Raw genomic sequence first — 16,518 nt, 5'->3', positions numbered from 1 at the left:
TGTTTTTTTTGGGGGGGAGGACCCATTTCAAAAAGTGGGGCCTCTCTCTTCCTCTCTGTCTTCTAGAATTTTTAGAAGGGTTTTTCTTTTTTCTGAGGCTTCAGCAGTCCTTAGTGTTTTCTACAAATCATTGATAGAAATGTAATTAATGAACTGTACAGAATTCTAAAAAATCACCAGCTTTCTTTTTTTAAATAAATGTTTTATTGTCAAATATACAAAGATAGAGGGAAACCTCACGGGAAAAAGACATACAAGTTTGGAAACATGCTAAGCAAGATTAGACATTAGAAGACTTTTTTAATACTTGATAATTGTATAATATATTCTAATCAATGCTTTTACCAAAAGTTTGAATTCATTAAGTTGCTATGCAATTCATGATAATGGATCAATGACTTATATGGTCAAACACATGAAAGATCATAGTTCACGATGAATGGTTTTGCTTTAATATTTATATATCCTATATTTGAATATATTTAAAGTTTTAACAAATAAATCGACCTGAATTCAAAATGTATGAGTGTTAATACTTTAAAGGTAATTAATGTCGTAAAACTATTTAAAATATTTTTTCAAAAAATTATTCGTACAATGAGAATTAAAACTCTGTATACTAACTGAAGAGCGTGCACGCAAAGTGTTCGAATAAACCGATTAGTGACTTGACTTTACCTAAAATGACTCCATAATCTGATTCATTGTCAGATAGATAACAAACTGGAATGATTTGAGTGATTAATATGAACTGCCAGTGATTCATTTGACAAGCGGAAGTTTCAGTAAGAAGACGAATACCACACCAATCTATGAGGTAACATTCAGAGGTTTAGAATAAGATTTTTATAAATACGTTACGTTTTTCTCTTTCAGAGCTCCTTTTTCTTTTTCAGTTCCTTTCTCGTCCTATTCTTCATCCTGGTTGAGGACTTTTGCTGTCCTTATCCGCTTGGACGGGTTAGCTAATTCCTCCTCCATCTCTTCAGGGGTTTCTGGAAGGTACGTTAAGTAAGTTAACAATATAATGTTAACAGGTATAAATTGTTAGGTCTGGGTATATTACGTTAGCAATGTGCTAGTAATTACTAATATGATCTCGACTTTAAAAATAAAATAAGCATTTGTTTTGATGTTATAAAGCAATTTACTGATTTAACGTTAAAACAGAGCAGTAATTAGAGCACTTTAACAATAAAATAACTTAAGAAAAGTACTTTACCTTCAGAAGACGGTTGGTGACAGTTGACTGACAAGCATTCGAATCGGCAACGTGAAGCGATTCAGTTCTCAATGATTCAAATCTTTTTTCTGAATGATTAATTTTACCATTTATAATGCAAATCACACTGTTATGCCACTAGGTGGACAAAAACAAGCGTCTTTTTAAGTGTGATAGACTATCTGTATGAACCTGTAAAGCCGATTTATTAAAACACAACTATTCCACAAACAATGAATTTATTTTCTTATAGAAAAAAGTCTATAAAGAATGTTTGTTTTAATGTGTCTACTCAAGTGCATTTTGCCAAATAATACACCCACACACATATATTAGTCATTATTAACTTAAAATATTTTTACAATACTTTTTACAAATAATCTGCAAGCAGAAAAACAGGAAACAAACCTCAAATTGTGTCAACCCTCACTGTAAAAACTAATCTTTAGAATTTACCCAATAAATCTGAGGTAACAGTTTTCACAGACTTTGGTTGGGTAGATTTAATCCCATATTTTGAGTAATAACTACCTGAAGTAAAAAGTTATTAAATAGGTATATTAATTGGGTAAAAAATGCCTCACATTTAAATTTAACAGCTACTTATTCGGTTAAAAATATATTTTTAAATCATATTTTATTCATATAATTTACTTAATAACAATTACTGTTTCAGAGAAGGTAAAATGTACCTCTATAATAAAGACATTCAAATGGGCTATCAACTCAATGTTTTATTAAATAAATAAATAATCCTAAAACACACTCAAAATATATTGCAGCACAACAGCTTTACACAACATTTCAAGTAATGAACCTGTTTTATAACTCACTGATCTATCAAATGTTTCAATAATGTTGGATAATGTTGCTGCTCCGGTTTCTCCCACAGTCCAAAGAAATGTGGTAAAGGAGAATTGGGTGAGCTAAATTGTCTGTAGTGTATGAGTGTGTGTGTGAATGTGTGTGAGGATGTTTCCCAGAGATGGGTTGCGGCTGCAAGGGCATCCGCTGCGTAAAAACTTGCTGGATAAGTTGGCGGTTCATTCCGCTGTGGTGACCCTGGATTAATAAAGGGACTAAGCCGACAAGAAAATGAATGAATTATCGATGCTGTAAAAGGTCCCTTATAAACTGTAAATAGTCACATAACTTGTTCGTCAGAAGATTTCAGTGGCTGAACAACACTTCTGTGCATATAACCCATTCATAACAACCCAGTCTACATCAGCTCTGCATGACTGAAAGATTTTTAAAACAGAACATTACCTGTCTAACAGTAATACTTCAGCCATGGTGTCGTCCTTCCTCCAGCGTGCAAAACTAACTCCAATATTGATTCAGGATTTGTAAAAGTATTGATTCTGCATTTGTTTTGACTGTGGCTTGTGTAAACGCTCATCAGTGGATCTGCGTTGACATGTGCGCAGTAGTTCAAATCTGCATTTGTTCACAGTTTGGGCTACTTATCAGAATTATGGGAATATTTGGCATGATATTTTTTTTAATAAGATGAAAATTTTTTTGTTTTATCCCTTAAAAAACAAAAAAAAAATGCACGTAAATACATTTAGATTTGCATTTGAGTACTGAAATTAGCATGTAAGCTAACAAATCACTCATGTTCTCATTCACAATCGAGACACTGGGTTTCTCATACAACGATTTATTTGTAGTAATGTTGGAGTTTTCACATGAACGTATATTTAAAGGCGAGCAGTTGTCTATAGAAAGTTTAATTGTCTTCATGAAGAAAACTTGTTTCTTTTCTGAGATTAGTCCATCAAAATAAATGTGTAGTGTTTTGAAACCAAAGTCTTCATTTGTTATCCACAACACATCAAGATTTGATCAAGTCAAAATCTCATAATCTGAAACAAATCTCATCTGTCGTAACTGACAAATGGCATTGTGCAGTCTGAACAGGGCTTTAGGGAGTCTAAAAGATAACGACAAAGATAACAGAGGTAAGAATCTCTTGTCCTTTATAGGAAGTCAGGAATCATCTGATTGGTGAATCATGTTTTAGCTAATGCTGGACCAGTCGTGAACAATAATAAGCATGTGATCCTCTCGAAAGTAGTTTATAAATAAACTTCATGTCAATGAACAGCCAAACTACATGAAAAAGCTGCCGTTTTCAATATACTCGTGTTTTTGTGGACAAGGTCTCAATGTTGAGGACTCTGCTCTGCATTGTGAAGCTTCATGTGAGCGCTGAGGTTTATTTTTTGTTTAAAGCTCTTTCCACACTCACTGCATCTAAAACGATCCTCTCTTGAGTGAGTCTTCATGTGTTGCTTAATGTAGTCTTTGCGTGTGAGACTCTTTCCACACTGATCACATATGAACACTATGGTTCCAGAGTGACCATCCATGTGGTTCATGAGGTTAGCTTTACATGTGAAGCTCTTTCCACACTGATTACATGCAAACAGCTTCTCTCTGGTGTGAGTTTTCATGTGGTTAATGAGTGAGCTTTTACATGTGAAACTTTTACCACACTCTGTGCATGTGTAAGGTTTCTCTCCAGTGTGGATCGTCATGTGGGTGTCAAGCTTTTGTTTTTGAGCAAAACTTTTCCCACACTGTGTTTTTCCTTCATTGTGAATTCTCATGTGGCCTTTAAGGGTGCCACTTTGCTTAAAACTCTTTCCACACTGTTGGCATGTGTAGGGCTTTTCTCCAGTGTGAATTCTCTTGTGCGCTGCAAAGTTTCCTGCATAATAGAAGCTTTGTCCACACTGTTGGCATGTGTACGGCCTCTCTCCAGTGTGACTTCTCATGTGGCCTTTAAGTGTGGCACTTTGCTTAAAACTCTTTCCACATTGTTGGCATGTGTACGGCCTCTCTCCGGTGTGTATTCTCATGTGGCCTTTAAGGGTGCCAATTTGCTTAAAACTCTTTCCACACTGTTGGCATGTGTACGGCCTTTCTCCAGTGTGAATTCTCATGTGGGTCTTTAAGCTTCTCTTTTTACCAAAACTCTTTCCACACTGTTCGCAAGTGTGAGGTTTCTCCCTAGTGTGAACTCTCATGTGAACACCAAGGTTAAGCTTTTGAATGAAACTCTTTCTACGCTGTTTACTGCTAAAATTACACTCAGTTTTGGATTTCCGAGGTCTTCCGAGTGATAAAGTCTTTACAGTCAGTTGGGGTTTTTCATCAGCTGTTATTTCTTGGTGTTGCTCTTCCATTTTATTCCATTGTTGAGTCTCTGCTTTCAGCACTATCAGGTCTAAAAAAAAAAAAAAAAAAAAAAAAAAAAAAGAACTTTAGTATGAAGGCACAAAGCGACAAGCATGAAATGGATGTTTCAACCGAAAATTAAAATGACCTCACCATTTACTCTGCATCATGTGGTTTTAAATATTTCCTTTCTTCTGGAACACAAAGTAAGCCATCATTTTTTCACAATATCTTCTTTTGTGTTCAGCAGAATCAAGAAACTCAAAGATTTAAAGCCACACGAGGGAGAGTAAATGGTGAGGCTATTTTCATTTCTGCGTTAACTATCCCTTTAAAGGGTTCCTATTATGAACCTTTTTTTACAGGATGTAAAGTAAGTCTTTAATGTTTCCAGAATGGGTCTGGGGTTTCAGCTCAAAATCAGATCAAATACCTTGCAGAATATTTAATTTTGGGGGTCAGAGATAAACCAAGCTCTTTTTGTGCCTGTGGCTTTAAATGCAAATGATCAAATGCACTCTGTCTAGATTACTCCTGTTGTGTTCCCTCATGTGTATCTTCCACTCAACATTTTTAACATGCTTGGAAGACCTGGTTGAGACAAATCCTGCATGTTCATAGCAATTACGGATAATTGAGCTTATATTTGTGAGTTTGCATTATTGTATATAACTTATGCAAATGTTTCCCTCTACTGGGTTGCAGCTGGAAGGGCATCCGCTGTTTAAAACATATGCTGGATAAGTTGGTGGTTCATTCCGCTGTGGTGACCCCTAATGAATAAAGAGACTAAGCTAAAGGAGAATGAATGAATGAACTTATGCAAATGCTTAATGCCACTTTTGCTTTTAACTGTAGTGATGAGAATATGGCAAGATGACATACTTTGCTACTTGTTTTCATTCATTTGTACTTTTGTCTCAGTTTTCTTGCCTTTGTGCATGTCCGGAGGCTTAGCTGAAGACCTAAATGATGACATTTTATATACTCGACAAGATGCAGAAATGCCATTTAAAAAGGTTACCTGCTGTTTGTCTAATCGGGAACAGTGACAATGTAAATATACAAATAAAAGCATTACCCCGATGTTTACCAATGTTAAACGTCTGTTAATGAACACCCAGGATTATTTTATAACCCCTAGGGGCTGTTTCATAAAAGTGGTTTAGTGAGCCAAACTAAATGTCCACACTTTAATTGGTTCCATAACAGCAAGTTGAAGATCATTTGATGTAACTAATCTGAGTTCAGATGAAATAATCTAGATAACTACTCATGCACGTAACTGTCATGAAACCCTGAAGGTCGAGAACAGATGCATCATTATGATTATGTTGTATGCTACCTTGGCAACTACGATGAATGAAAGAGCTCTGAAACAAGACACCACAATGTTCACAGCGAGGGCATAGCATTTGATTCAAATATAAGTTCAAATATATAATAATTTAAACAATCAAAAAGTACGGCTTGAAACAAAGCAAGAAAGAGGGCTGACAGGAAACTGCAGATTTTAAAATATAGGTCATTATTTAGGCCTATTAACGTTAAGTTAAATATTTGTCACAATACATATAAATATTTGCTTGTGCGCAAGAGAGAGAATACACGCTCACTGCAAATTGTAGCTTGCAAGGAAAAGTCTTAATGCATTGGAGGTTTACTGTAACATTCAAAATGTACTTAACGTCAGCACAATAAGTTTAAAATAATGGCTACAAAGAGCCGTGCACACACAAGCAGTGGGATGTGTTATTTGCTCTCGAAACTGCTGCAAATTGCTGCTTTCTATTTAAAAACATTTGTTGCCCTTTGAAAACATTTGTTTATTTAAAGTGCTGTCAAAATTAGAGCGTTAACTCATGCAATTAATTTGATATATATATAAAATGTTTTTAAAAAATGCATGCAGTTGCTGTTATACTTCCTGTTGTAGTCATGCAAAGAAATGTGCATAAGACCAAGGAAGCACTTTTAGAAGGAACGTTTCAGTATAAAATAATTAATGAAAAAAATTAATGCTGCATTACCAGGCTTTCCAGCATTACATCTAATTTAGTACGTTTCATTTTTAATCTTTAGACTTTTGCTGTAATAGAAATTGATACCCCATACCGAACAGAAAGAAAAACCTCCGGATTTCGTGACTCGGTGTTCCTTTAAGGTAATAAAAAAAAAAAAAAACAACTGTTTACATGGTAGACTCTTAATAAGAGTATTAATCATATTAAAATGGGAGTATTGGTGTCCGTATAAATGTACTCAGTGAAAGTGCCAGATAATGTCTCGAGCTGTCCAAGACATCTGCATTCGTCTGCCTTTAAGATGATTCCATGTGCGCTCAAATGATTTATTAAGTTTGATGTGTTTCCTCCTTAAGTGCAAATTTTGTACAGCGCCTGCTTCACGTTGCTTTGTCAGAATCCTTGTGAAATACAGCCATACTTAAGAACACATGGTTTAAGCAAATTTGATGAATGCGAACGCATTAGTGTAAATGGGGCCATAGTAGTGACCTGATCTCATATGCTATTGTTTTAGAACCTCCAATTTAGTTGCCTATTGGAGAAATAACCTGGAATAATAAATGGCTACTTGCTCTACAAACAAATGTGTTCATGACTATTCATACAAAGAAAAACAATAAAATGAGAAAATATGACTTTGCAACATCAAGCAGCATTAGGCATGGGCCAGTATAAGATTCTGACTGTATGATAAGCTTGGATAAAAAGATCACGCTTTCACTGTATTGTGATTACTGCTCTAAAATATATTCTTTTTAATGTCTGGGTAAAAAAACAAGAACCTTTTCCCTTTGAACAAAATATATTTTCTTTTGAGAAACTTTGAGGCTGAGTTTCACAAACAGGGCTTAGATTAAGCCAAAGCCAAATTTGTAAAATATATTACTGGTGTGCACCTGGAGAAAAAAAATACACTGATGTATTTTATCTCACGGAAAGTTATTTTGAGTTGAGACCGCTCAAACATGCAATTTAATCTTGACAAGCCTTAAACCTTTTGGAGCAGTAAACATGTCAGGCTTAATCATTCATATGAATCATTTGTTTCAAAAACACAGATTTCTTTGCAATTTAAAATGGCATCTTTGGACCTGCTGGTACATGAAGAATTTTGTCAATACTGACGAATTTCACACTCAAATGTTTGCATATCATCAGCATGCTGTAATCCATTTCTTAAGCAGAAAATGTCATTTTTAGACTAGTTTGTTGGCCAGTTGTAGTCAGTGCAATGCTAAACGTTATTGTTCCACTATATTTAGTTTGTTTTGTCTCACGTCATCCCACAGCAACATCTTATAGCTTAGAATACTGTACAATGTTTTATAACAAATATTGTAGTGTCCATTTCATTTAGCATATTTAATATTGGGGGCATCCACATCATTTGACAAATTGTAAACCAGGGTTTCTGCAGGTTTCTTTTTATGACATTTTAAAGACCATTATGAATGAAATTTTAGACCCATAAAGGGATAAAGCTAAAGAATTTTTCCAATGGTCTAGATGGAAAAGATTTTTATTTGCCCCATTAAAAAAAGAAAAAAAGAAATGAAAAAAATTATAAATTATATATATATGAGCAATTCCATGAAAATGTCAACCTAATCATAAAAAAATAAACTTTTGACCAAAACAACAAAACCTATTTCAATTTGCTTATTAAGATATATATTTTATTGTTATGATGTGCTCTTGTTGAATTTTTAAGGAAATTGTTTTGTTTATCCATGAAATATGAGGATTGTGCCAATGCTAATTTTCATTATCATCCAACCACTTTTCGTGCTTTCAAAAAAGGGGTTAAAGACTCACCTTTTCCATGCTTTATGTTAACAGTAATCATTCTGCAGAAGGATTGGAGTCTGTAGTATAAATAATTATCCTTACTTTTTTATAACATTATTGCCCTTTTGATTTATGAGCTACATATTTAAGACATCACGCAGCTTCGGTCACGTGTCACGTCCGTAACGATTTAATGAAAAAGTTTATATTGTGGAATAAATATTATAACAAATAAAATTAAACTTTGTATACAAAGCCAAAATATGTCCATACTAATTATGATCGCCAACTCATCTCAGGTCTTTGCTCTAAACAACCACAATTTTGCGTTACGGACGTGACCATTTTTGAACTCCTTATTAATATAAGCCAATGACTAGCGCATATTTGTTCATTATGATGCTGCATTACAATTACTGACTTACATTACATAACATCCATATGTTATATCAAGAACTGAACATTTCATTTAACTATAAACCACTTTAGTAACATTTCAGAAATAAATGTTTTCAAATGGTCCAGATGGAAAAGATTTTTATTTGCCCCATTAAAAAAAAATAATAATAAATGAAAAAAATATATAAAATACAATAATTTATTAAATAAATAATCATTTTTTATATGTATTTTAAATATTTCTAGCTAAAGATTTAAAATTTTGTGTTTGATTTTGGATCTTAAGACATTTTATGACGCAGCGGAAACCCTGTTTAAACACAATAGCCCTGGTAATTAGTTATTATGATAATGATGTACTTCTAACTCAGACATTATCTGTGAGAAGTAGTAACAACTACTTGAAACAAGTTTAAACTCATAAAGAAGTTGATGAAAAAAGGGGAATTGTGATCAACGTGACTTATGCAAATGGAAAGTACTAAGTCAACACTATCACTGTAATAGCTGATATCTACTAGATCAGGCGTTTTCAAAGTGTGAGGCGCGCCTCCCCAGGGGGGCGCCAGAGCATGTCAGGGGAGGCGCAGGAAAAAATATTATATAATAAAAATATAATTATTAAGTTTAATTATTAGATATATTTTTTATTATTTTTAAACGTTTTAATTAAACAAAGCTAAAAAAAAATAATACGTCAAAAATAAGAAAACCTTTTTTACCCAGAAGGCCATAGCTGTGAATTCGCTTCTGTTCGGCAAGCCCGCCAATACAGGTATACGCCTGCTAATACAATGGATCGGTTTCTGAGACCCCCCCGATTCAAAGCCTTCAAGTTCAGGGCTTACCCAAAAGACGACGATATGATGGTCAGTATTTGAATTTAGGATTATGTGTACAGGACCAGCTGATGAACCACGACCTTTATGTGTGGTTTGTCAAGATATTTTGGCTAATGACAGCATGAGACCCGCTAAACTTCGGCGACACCTTGAAACCAATTATGATGAATTAGCAGAAAAACCTCCAGAATTTTTGTGTGTGTGTGTGCGCGCATGTGTGCGAGGAGGGGGGCGCCAATGGATAAGTTGTGTCAAAAGGGAGGCCCACTGTCTTAGACTTTGAAAAACCCTGTACTAGATGAATACTGTAGGTCAAATATCACCAGCTCAGTTAAACTTTTTAAATTTATTTTATAAAGCGTCGGTGCTCAAGGACGCTTCACAAACAGCAGGAGAACAAGAAAAGCAATAACCTTAAGAAGTTAGAGAAAATGGGAGACTAATAATACATAAAAAAATGACAAAAGACACGAGAACAAGTAACAAGAAAGAAACTCATTACTCTCTTTCAATGAGTGCTTATGTGCATTTAGAAGAACTAGGCAGCACACTCAAGGCTGCAAGATGGATTTAATTTAGTATTCTTATTATTAAAATATCTGAATGAGGATGAAATGACTGAGTTGGTTTTGAGAATGAAAATCAACCTGTTTGTTCCTGCAGATCTTCCTGTTTGACTGTGAATATTTCTTCAATCTTCACATCTTCACTCTCCTCTTTGATAAACGCCATCTTTATAACAGTGTGGAGATCAGTCGCTTCAGCAGGAGTTTTTCTCTGCGTTTGGACACTTTATCCTGTTTAAAATGAACAAAACAATACAAATGTCCTGTTTAAAATTAATAAAACAATGAACAGAAACAAAATAACTTCTCTTCAACACTTGCTTCAACAGTTTCTTTATATGAGAGTAATTAACAAAAAGAAATCAGGTAAGTCTGAGCAAGAAACTATAGCCACAAATGAGCTGATGAAACCTAGTACTCCATTTCTTATAGTGATGTATACTTAGAATAGATTGACATCATGCTGTTTAATAAATTAAACCTTCACTAAAACACTCATTACACAGTTTACTGTTGCTACAACAAAAATAAATCAGGTAAAACGTTTCATTGAAACACGTATTACACACTTTTCTGTTACTTTATTCAAACAATAGCCCTCGATTACTGAGAATAAAATAGTACTACGTTGTATAAAGGGTTAAAATAATATTTCCAACAGCAAGAACATAATTTTGCATCGTATAAACAATCCTAAAACTTTAGTACTTTAACTTTAAATCGGGTTATATCTGTAAAACTTTTAAAGCAAACCTTTCTCCAGTTGAATCACCGCGCTGTAGCGGCGCCGCCTGATGACGTCAGGTCACGCCAAAATAAAAGTCTTTTGTTTAGCTTTTTTGCCACTCTAGGCAAGGCAAACTTTATTTATAGAGCACAATTTTACACAACCGTCTTTGATCCAAAGTACTTTACAATAAAATAAACTACACAATAAAATAAAAAAACTAGTATACAGGAAAATGTATGTTTAAAAGTAATACTAAAATACAAATAAAAAATAACACGAATTTGTCACTCAAAGGAAAGAAGTAAAAATAAGTCTTTAAGTTAGATTTAAAAGCATCCAATGATGTAGCAATCCCGATGTTCAGAGGGAGCCTGTTCCAGAGCATTGAGGCCGCAACACAGAAACCTCTATCACCTTTTGATTTGTTGTAAGACCAAGAGACTGACAAAAAAAAAAGCGAGACCGAGACAGACAAAAACTGGTCATGGGATCTTGACAGTCTACAAGCTGAATAAAGTCTAATAAGATCACTTCACTGACATAGGCCGGGGCAGAATTGTGCACAGCTTTTAATTAACAAAAAGAAATCGGGTAAAATGTTTCATTATAACACTAATTACACACTTTCCTGTTACTTTATTCAAACAATAGATTACTGAGAATAAAATAGTACTACGTTGTATAAAATGTTAACATAATATTTTCAAAAGCAGGAACATAATTAAACATCATATAAAAAACTAAAACTTTAGAACTTTAACTTTAAATCGGGTTATATCTGTAAAACTTTTAAAACAAACCTTCCCAGCAAACATGACAGTGTGGGCCCACTGTGGGTAAGTGTGGGTTTACTGTGGGACAGTGTGGGCAAGACAATCCCACAGAAAAACACATGTGGGCCCCATGTGGGGTAGCCTATGCAGGCCCTTAAAATATTTTCCCCTTTGGGACCCACATGGGTTTTTCTGTGGGCAAGCCCACAGTGGGTTTGCCCACAGAAAAACCCATGTGGGCCCCAATGGGTCAGCCCATGTGGGGCCCAATGGATTTTGCCCTTTGGGGCCCCAATGTTGGTTTTCTGTGGGCAATCCCACAGTGGGCTTGCCCACAGAAAAACACATGTGGGCCCCATATGGGTCAGCCTATTTGGGACCCTATGGATTTTACCCTTTGGGGCCCAATGTGGGTTTTCTGTGGGCAATCCCACAGTGGGCTTGCCCACAGAAAAACACATGTGGGCCCCATATAGGTCAGCCCAAGCGGGGCCCAATGGATTTTCCCTTTGTGGCCCCAACTTGTATTTCGTGGGTAAATTTAAGTTAAATTTTATATTTAGCTTGTATATAAAAATTACAATAAATCATTTTCATTTTGGTCAAAATAGTGTGAAGGACAAAAACTGCCTTGCTGCTGAGAGAAAATCATCTAGAAATTATAGTTTTATATATAATCTTGATCACATATGATCACAGTGTGGACCCTCTGTAGGTAAGTGTGGGTTTACTGTGGGACAGTGTGGGCAGGACAATCCAACAGAAAAACACATGTGGCTCCCATGTGGGGTAGCCAATTGAGCCACCCAAAATGTTTATTGTCCACTTTTTTAGACAATTTTGACACCAAAAGTGTTTAAAAAAAGTGTCCTTAAGTGAAAAAAAATAAATAAAAATCATAACTGGAGCAATTATTTTCTTGGGGAAAGTGTGACACCTTGAATGGTTAGTCACACGTTTATATGTATGTTTTTTTCTTATAAGTATTTATAATAAAATCTGCTTCTCTTTGTTAATTTTCTTCATGATTCATCTAAAGCTGTATTTAAATATCATGAGTGGAGAGTGGGTGGGACCGGGATGGTTTGTTTACAGGGTTGCTATGGTAACGGTGAACCGCAAGAGTGTCATTACTAGAGCGCCTTGATTTTGAACAACAACGCAGCCGTCTCATCTTTTAGGTGGGTAAATCCTATCACAAAATTGATGAAATGTTAAGATAACATGTTACTCAAGTGTGTTTACAGGTTTAGTGAGGTAACGTGCAGTTAAAGAGTTAATTAGTGGTGAAGATTGTATCTGTTTGCTGACATTGTATGAAAACGGCAGTTAGCGGCCGGTTGTGTTATATGATAACTGCAAAGTTAACTAAAGGGCTCCACCACGCTGAAATCCTCTGTAAACGTTATGTTTTTGTAATCAAGTTGTTAAAAACGATAATAATATCACTTTTGATTGTATAAATACACTTGGTTTAAGACGAGGGTTACAACGACTGTAACAGATTTGTTTACGTTTGGATTACACAGAGCTGTCCCAGAGATGCAGAGCAGATGTACGATACTGTGCTGACACCCCACTAGCCTAGCAACTGCTAGAAGGGCTCTGACCAGATAAAAAGGTCATTAGGGGCATGCTGATCTGCAAAGCATTTAAAGGTAGAGTATGTAATGTTTCTATATTATAACCCTCTGTAAGTTAAAAAGGAAATCTGAAGAAAAAATTACTAGTCATGTACAGTAAGAACAGTAGAAACAGTTAAGTAAGTAACATTTATTTGTCCACAAATTTTTAAAGACTGAAACACTTTTCATTATCCTGGAATCTTTTTACAACCCCAGGGGCTTTGTAACAACTACAAATAATAATATAAGTTTTTAACTTTATTTATAATGTTGGTCAATTTGTCTAATTTTAAAGCCTGCCAAGCACATCTTTTTAACAGTTTTTAACAGTTTTTACAGTTTAACAGAGTATTAAAAATTTAGAAACAGAAACAACCCTTAAAAGAAAATCTAATCTCAGATTCAATAGATGTGAAATACGTTATGTATTAACTACTAGTATAATTGTAAGTGTACTACTTGAAAATTACACAATGACATTTTTCATTTGTACGGCAAGTGAACTCCTGAGTAGTATACTTTTATAATACTTGTTGTAAATACTTAGTTTATGTACTCTATTCTTTGCTCAGAACTTGACTATTGCACTTAACCATTACAACTGCACACACAGTAATAGATACACACACACACACACACACACACACACTTCCTTGAGGTACAAAGTGAGTACACTTTCACCAAACCACTATAGTTTTATTCTGCTGTATACTGAATATACTCTATTCCTTCCTAATTGTAGTTTAAAATGAATATATTAATAGTATACTTGAGAATAAAAAATTTTTTGTAAGAGTACATGGACCCTTTTCACAAAAAGGTTATGATGTGTTTAATGGTGATCAGCATCTTAAATCTTTAGTTCTTTGTACACTTCTAAAGCTATACTTTGTAATGTCAACTGTGCGTCAAAATAAAAAAAAAAAAAGATTGCTTATGTCAGGTGTTTCTAATGCAGTGCCTATGGGCAGGACAGTAAATTTGATGTTGTTCTCTCCTCTGGTTGCCATTACCAGTCTCACACAATTATTATTATTATTTTTTTTTTGCTTTTTCTGAAAGTATTGATAACACCATCACTGAGTTTTCCTTTGGTTATTGGAGCAAAATAAAATGCAAACATTTTGTTGTATTCTGCCATAAGTATGATCACTTCTGCTACTAAACAACCCAGAATTGTGAAAAGGGTCCATAGAACGTAAATAACACATTGATTTTAACATTTGTATTTCAATTGTTTTATTTCCCAGACGCTGTAACAAAAATCAGCAAAGGAACAGCTTCCCAAGTAGAAGCAACAATAAAGTCATGGTTAAGAAAGTCAAGAGACAGAGATGGTGGGCACCAAGGAAGGGCCAAAACTCAGAAGGGACTTACTTTTAATTAATTTTTTGGAGTTAAAAAATTGCGTTTTCTTTTGTGTGTTTATTCACGTTTGATTTTGTATAAAATATAATTCTGTTTCAATATCATACAGTTGTTCATTTTTTGTTATTAAACTCTGTAAATAAATATTTACTAACATGACCCAGTTTATTGTCAAGTAAAACTGTTCTGAAAATGCATTGTATAATGGTTTTCTGTATGTACAAAGTAGAACCAGACTCAGTGGCTCAGACAGGGTCATTGCGAGCCGCCCACTGTGGGCCCAATGGTGTGGGCTGACTGTGGGACTCACACTGTGGGGCACTTGTGGGGCCCCTTTGGGACAGCCCAAAAGTGTGGGCCGACTGTGGGCTATCCCACACTAATCAGAGCGGGTTATCCCACAGTCAGCCCACACTTTTGGGCTGTCTCAGTGGGCCCACACATGCCCCACACTTCATGCAACTGTGGGCCCAGATACCGGGGTGAAATGTGGGGCACGTGTGGGACCCACACTGTGGGGCAGGTGTGGGGCCCCTTTGGGACAGCCCAAAAGTGTGGGCTGACTGTGGGATAACCCACTCTGATTAGTGTGGGATAGCCCACAGTCGGCCCACACTTTTGGGCTGTCCCAAAGGGGCCCCACACCTGCCCCACAGTGTGGGTCCCACACGTGCCCCACATTTCACGCCGGTATCTGGGCCCACAGTGTGCTGCCCACATGGGCCCCTTATGGGCCCCAAAGTAGCATGTTTGCTGGGTAGTGGTTACCTGGCGTTTGGACACGCCTCGAGAGTCAAAACAAGGGCCGAAACTGAGGCGGACGACGCGAAACCGCGTCTGCGTTCGCTGCACAAGCTCTTATAGTAACCAAGGAAACAGTGGCTAAACAACTTCTAGTATTATACACAACTGAAAGCAAGTTTAAATGTCCTACAACTTTACACAAACAGCTGGAAACAAGTCCTCAAACCATACACAACAACTGAAACAAATCTTAAATGTACTTACAGGCTGCTGTTCTAGATGCTGCTAAAGTGCTTCTCCTGCCGACTAATGCTACCGTGCTCACTATATAGTGGTTACCTGGCGTTTGGACACGCCTCCCGAGTCAAAACAAGGGCCGAAACTGAGGCGGACGACGCGAAACCGCGTCTGCGTTCGCTGCACAAGCTCTTATAGTAACCAAGGAAACAGTGGCTAAACAACTTCTAGTATTATACACAACTGAAAGCAAGTTTAAATGTCCTACAACTTTACACAAACAGCTGGAAACAAGTCCTCAAACCATACACAACAACTGAAACAAATCTTAAATGTACTTACAGGCTGCTGTTCTAGATGCTGCTAAAGTGCTTCTCCTGCCGACTAATGCTACCGTGCTCACTATATAGTGGTTACCTGGCGTTTGGACACGCCTCGAGAGTCAAAACAAGGGCCGAAACTGAGGCGGACGACGCGAAACCGCGTCTGCGTTCGCTGCACAAGCTCTTATAGTAACCAAGGAAACAGTGGCTAAACAACTTCTAGTATTATACACAACTGAAAGCAAGTTTAAATGTCCTACAACTTTACACAAACAGCTGGAAACAAGTCCTCAAACCATATACACAACAACTGAAACAAATCTTAAATGTACTTACAGGCTGCTGGTCTAGATGCTGCTAAAGTGCTTCTCCTGCCGACTAATGCTAGCGTGCTCACTATATAGTGGTTACCTGGCGTTTGGACACGCCTCCCGAGTCAAAACAAGGGCCGAAACTGAGGCGGACGACGCGAAACCGCGTCTGCGTTCGCTACACAAGCTCTTATAGTAACCAAGGAAACAGTGGCTAAACAACTTCTAGTATTATACACAACTGAAAGCAAGTTTAAATGTCCTACAACTTTACACAAACAGCTGGAAACAAGTCCTCAAACCATACACAACAACTGAAACAAATCTTAAATGTACTTACAGGCTGCTGGTCTAGATGCTGCTAAAGTGCTTCT

At 36.1% G+C, this 16,518-nt stretch overlaps 1 protein-coding gene and 1 long non-coding RNA gene across 5 annotated transcripts; one reads left to right on the top strand and one right to left on the bottom strand.

The window, feature by feature from the left end:
• Window positions 1-2,872: 2,872 nt before the first annotated feature.
• si:dkeyp-104f11.6 lies at window positions 2,873-16,206 on the bottom strand. 4 transcript variants are annotated; one of them, XM_073948698.1, is made up of 4 exons: window positions 10,787-10,826; window positions 10,115-10,264; window positions 4,154-4,460; window positions 2,873-4,069 (listed from the first exon to the last, which is right to left on the bottom strand). In XM_073948698.1, exons 2-4 carry the CDS (start codon window positions 10,197-10,199, stop codon window positions 3,394-3,396), a joined length of 1,068 nt encoding a protein of 355 aa, XP_073804799.1. In that variant the 5' UTR covers window positions 10,200-10,264; window positions 10,787-10,826; the 3' UTR covers window positions 2,873-3,393. The 4 variants fall into 4 exon arrangements, with proteins under 4 accessions (XP_073804799.1, XP_073804797.1, XP_073804798.1 ...); XM_073948696.1 differs by lacking the exon at window positions 10,787-10,826 and adding an exon at window positions 16,170-16,206 and having other exon boundaries at window positions 2,873-4,460; XM_073948697.1 differs by lacking the exon at window positions 10,787-10,826 and adding an exon at window positions 15,538-15,721 and having other exon boundaries at window positions 2,873-4,460.
• On the top strand, window positions 12,639-14,687 carry LOC101885649 (uncharacterized). Its single transcript, NR_170096.1, has 3 exons — window positions 12,639-12,717; window positions 13,066-13,194; window positions 14,412-14,687. It is a non-coding gene; the product is annotated as an uncharacterized lncRNA (long non-coding RNA).
• Window positions 16,207-16,518: the final 312 nt, after the last annotated feature.

Source organism: Danio rerio, chromosome 4, assembly GCF_049306965.1.
Source record: "Danio rerio strain Tuebingen ecotype United States chromosome 4, GRCz12tu, whole genome shotgun sequence".
NCBI lineage: Eukaryota > Metazoa > Chordata > Actinopteri > Cypriniformes > Danionidae > Danio > Danio rerio.
The sequence above is the reverse complement of the archived record's forward strand: the minus strand, read 5'-3'. Positions and strand labels throughout refer to the sequence as shown.

Bases quoted from the DNA above. Each gene is read 5' to 3' on its own strand.
- si:dkeyp-104f11.6 (XM_073948696.1), bottom strand. From the start codon at position 10,199: ATGGCGTTTATCAAAGAGGAGAGTGAAGATGTGAAGATTGAAGAAATA. The intron at 4,461-10,114 runs GTTGATTTTCAT...TTTTTTTTTTAG, and splicing joins AGATCTGCAGGAACAAACAG to ACCTGATAGTGCTGAAAGCA.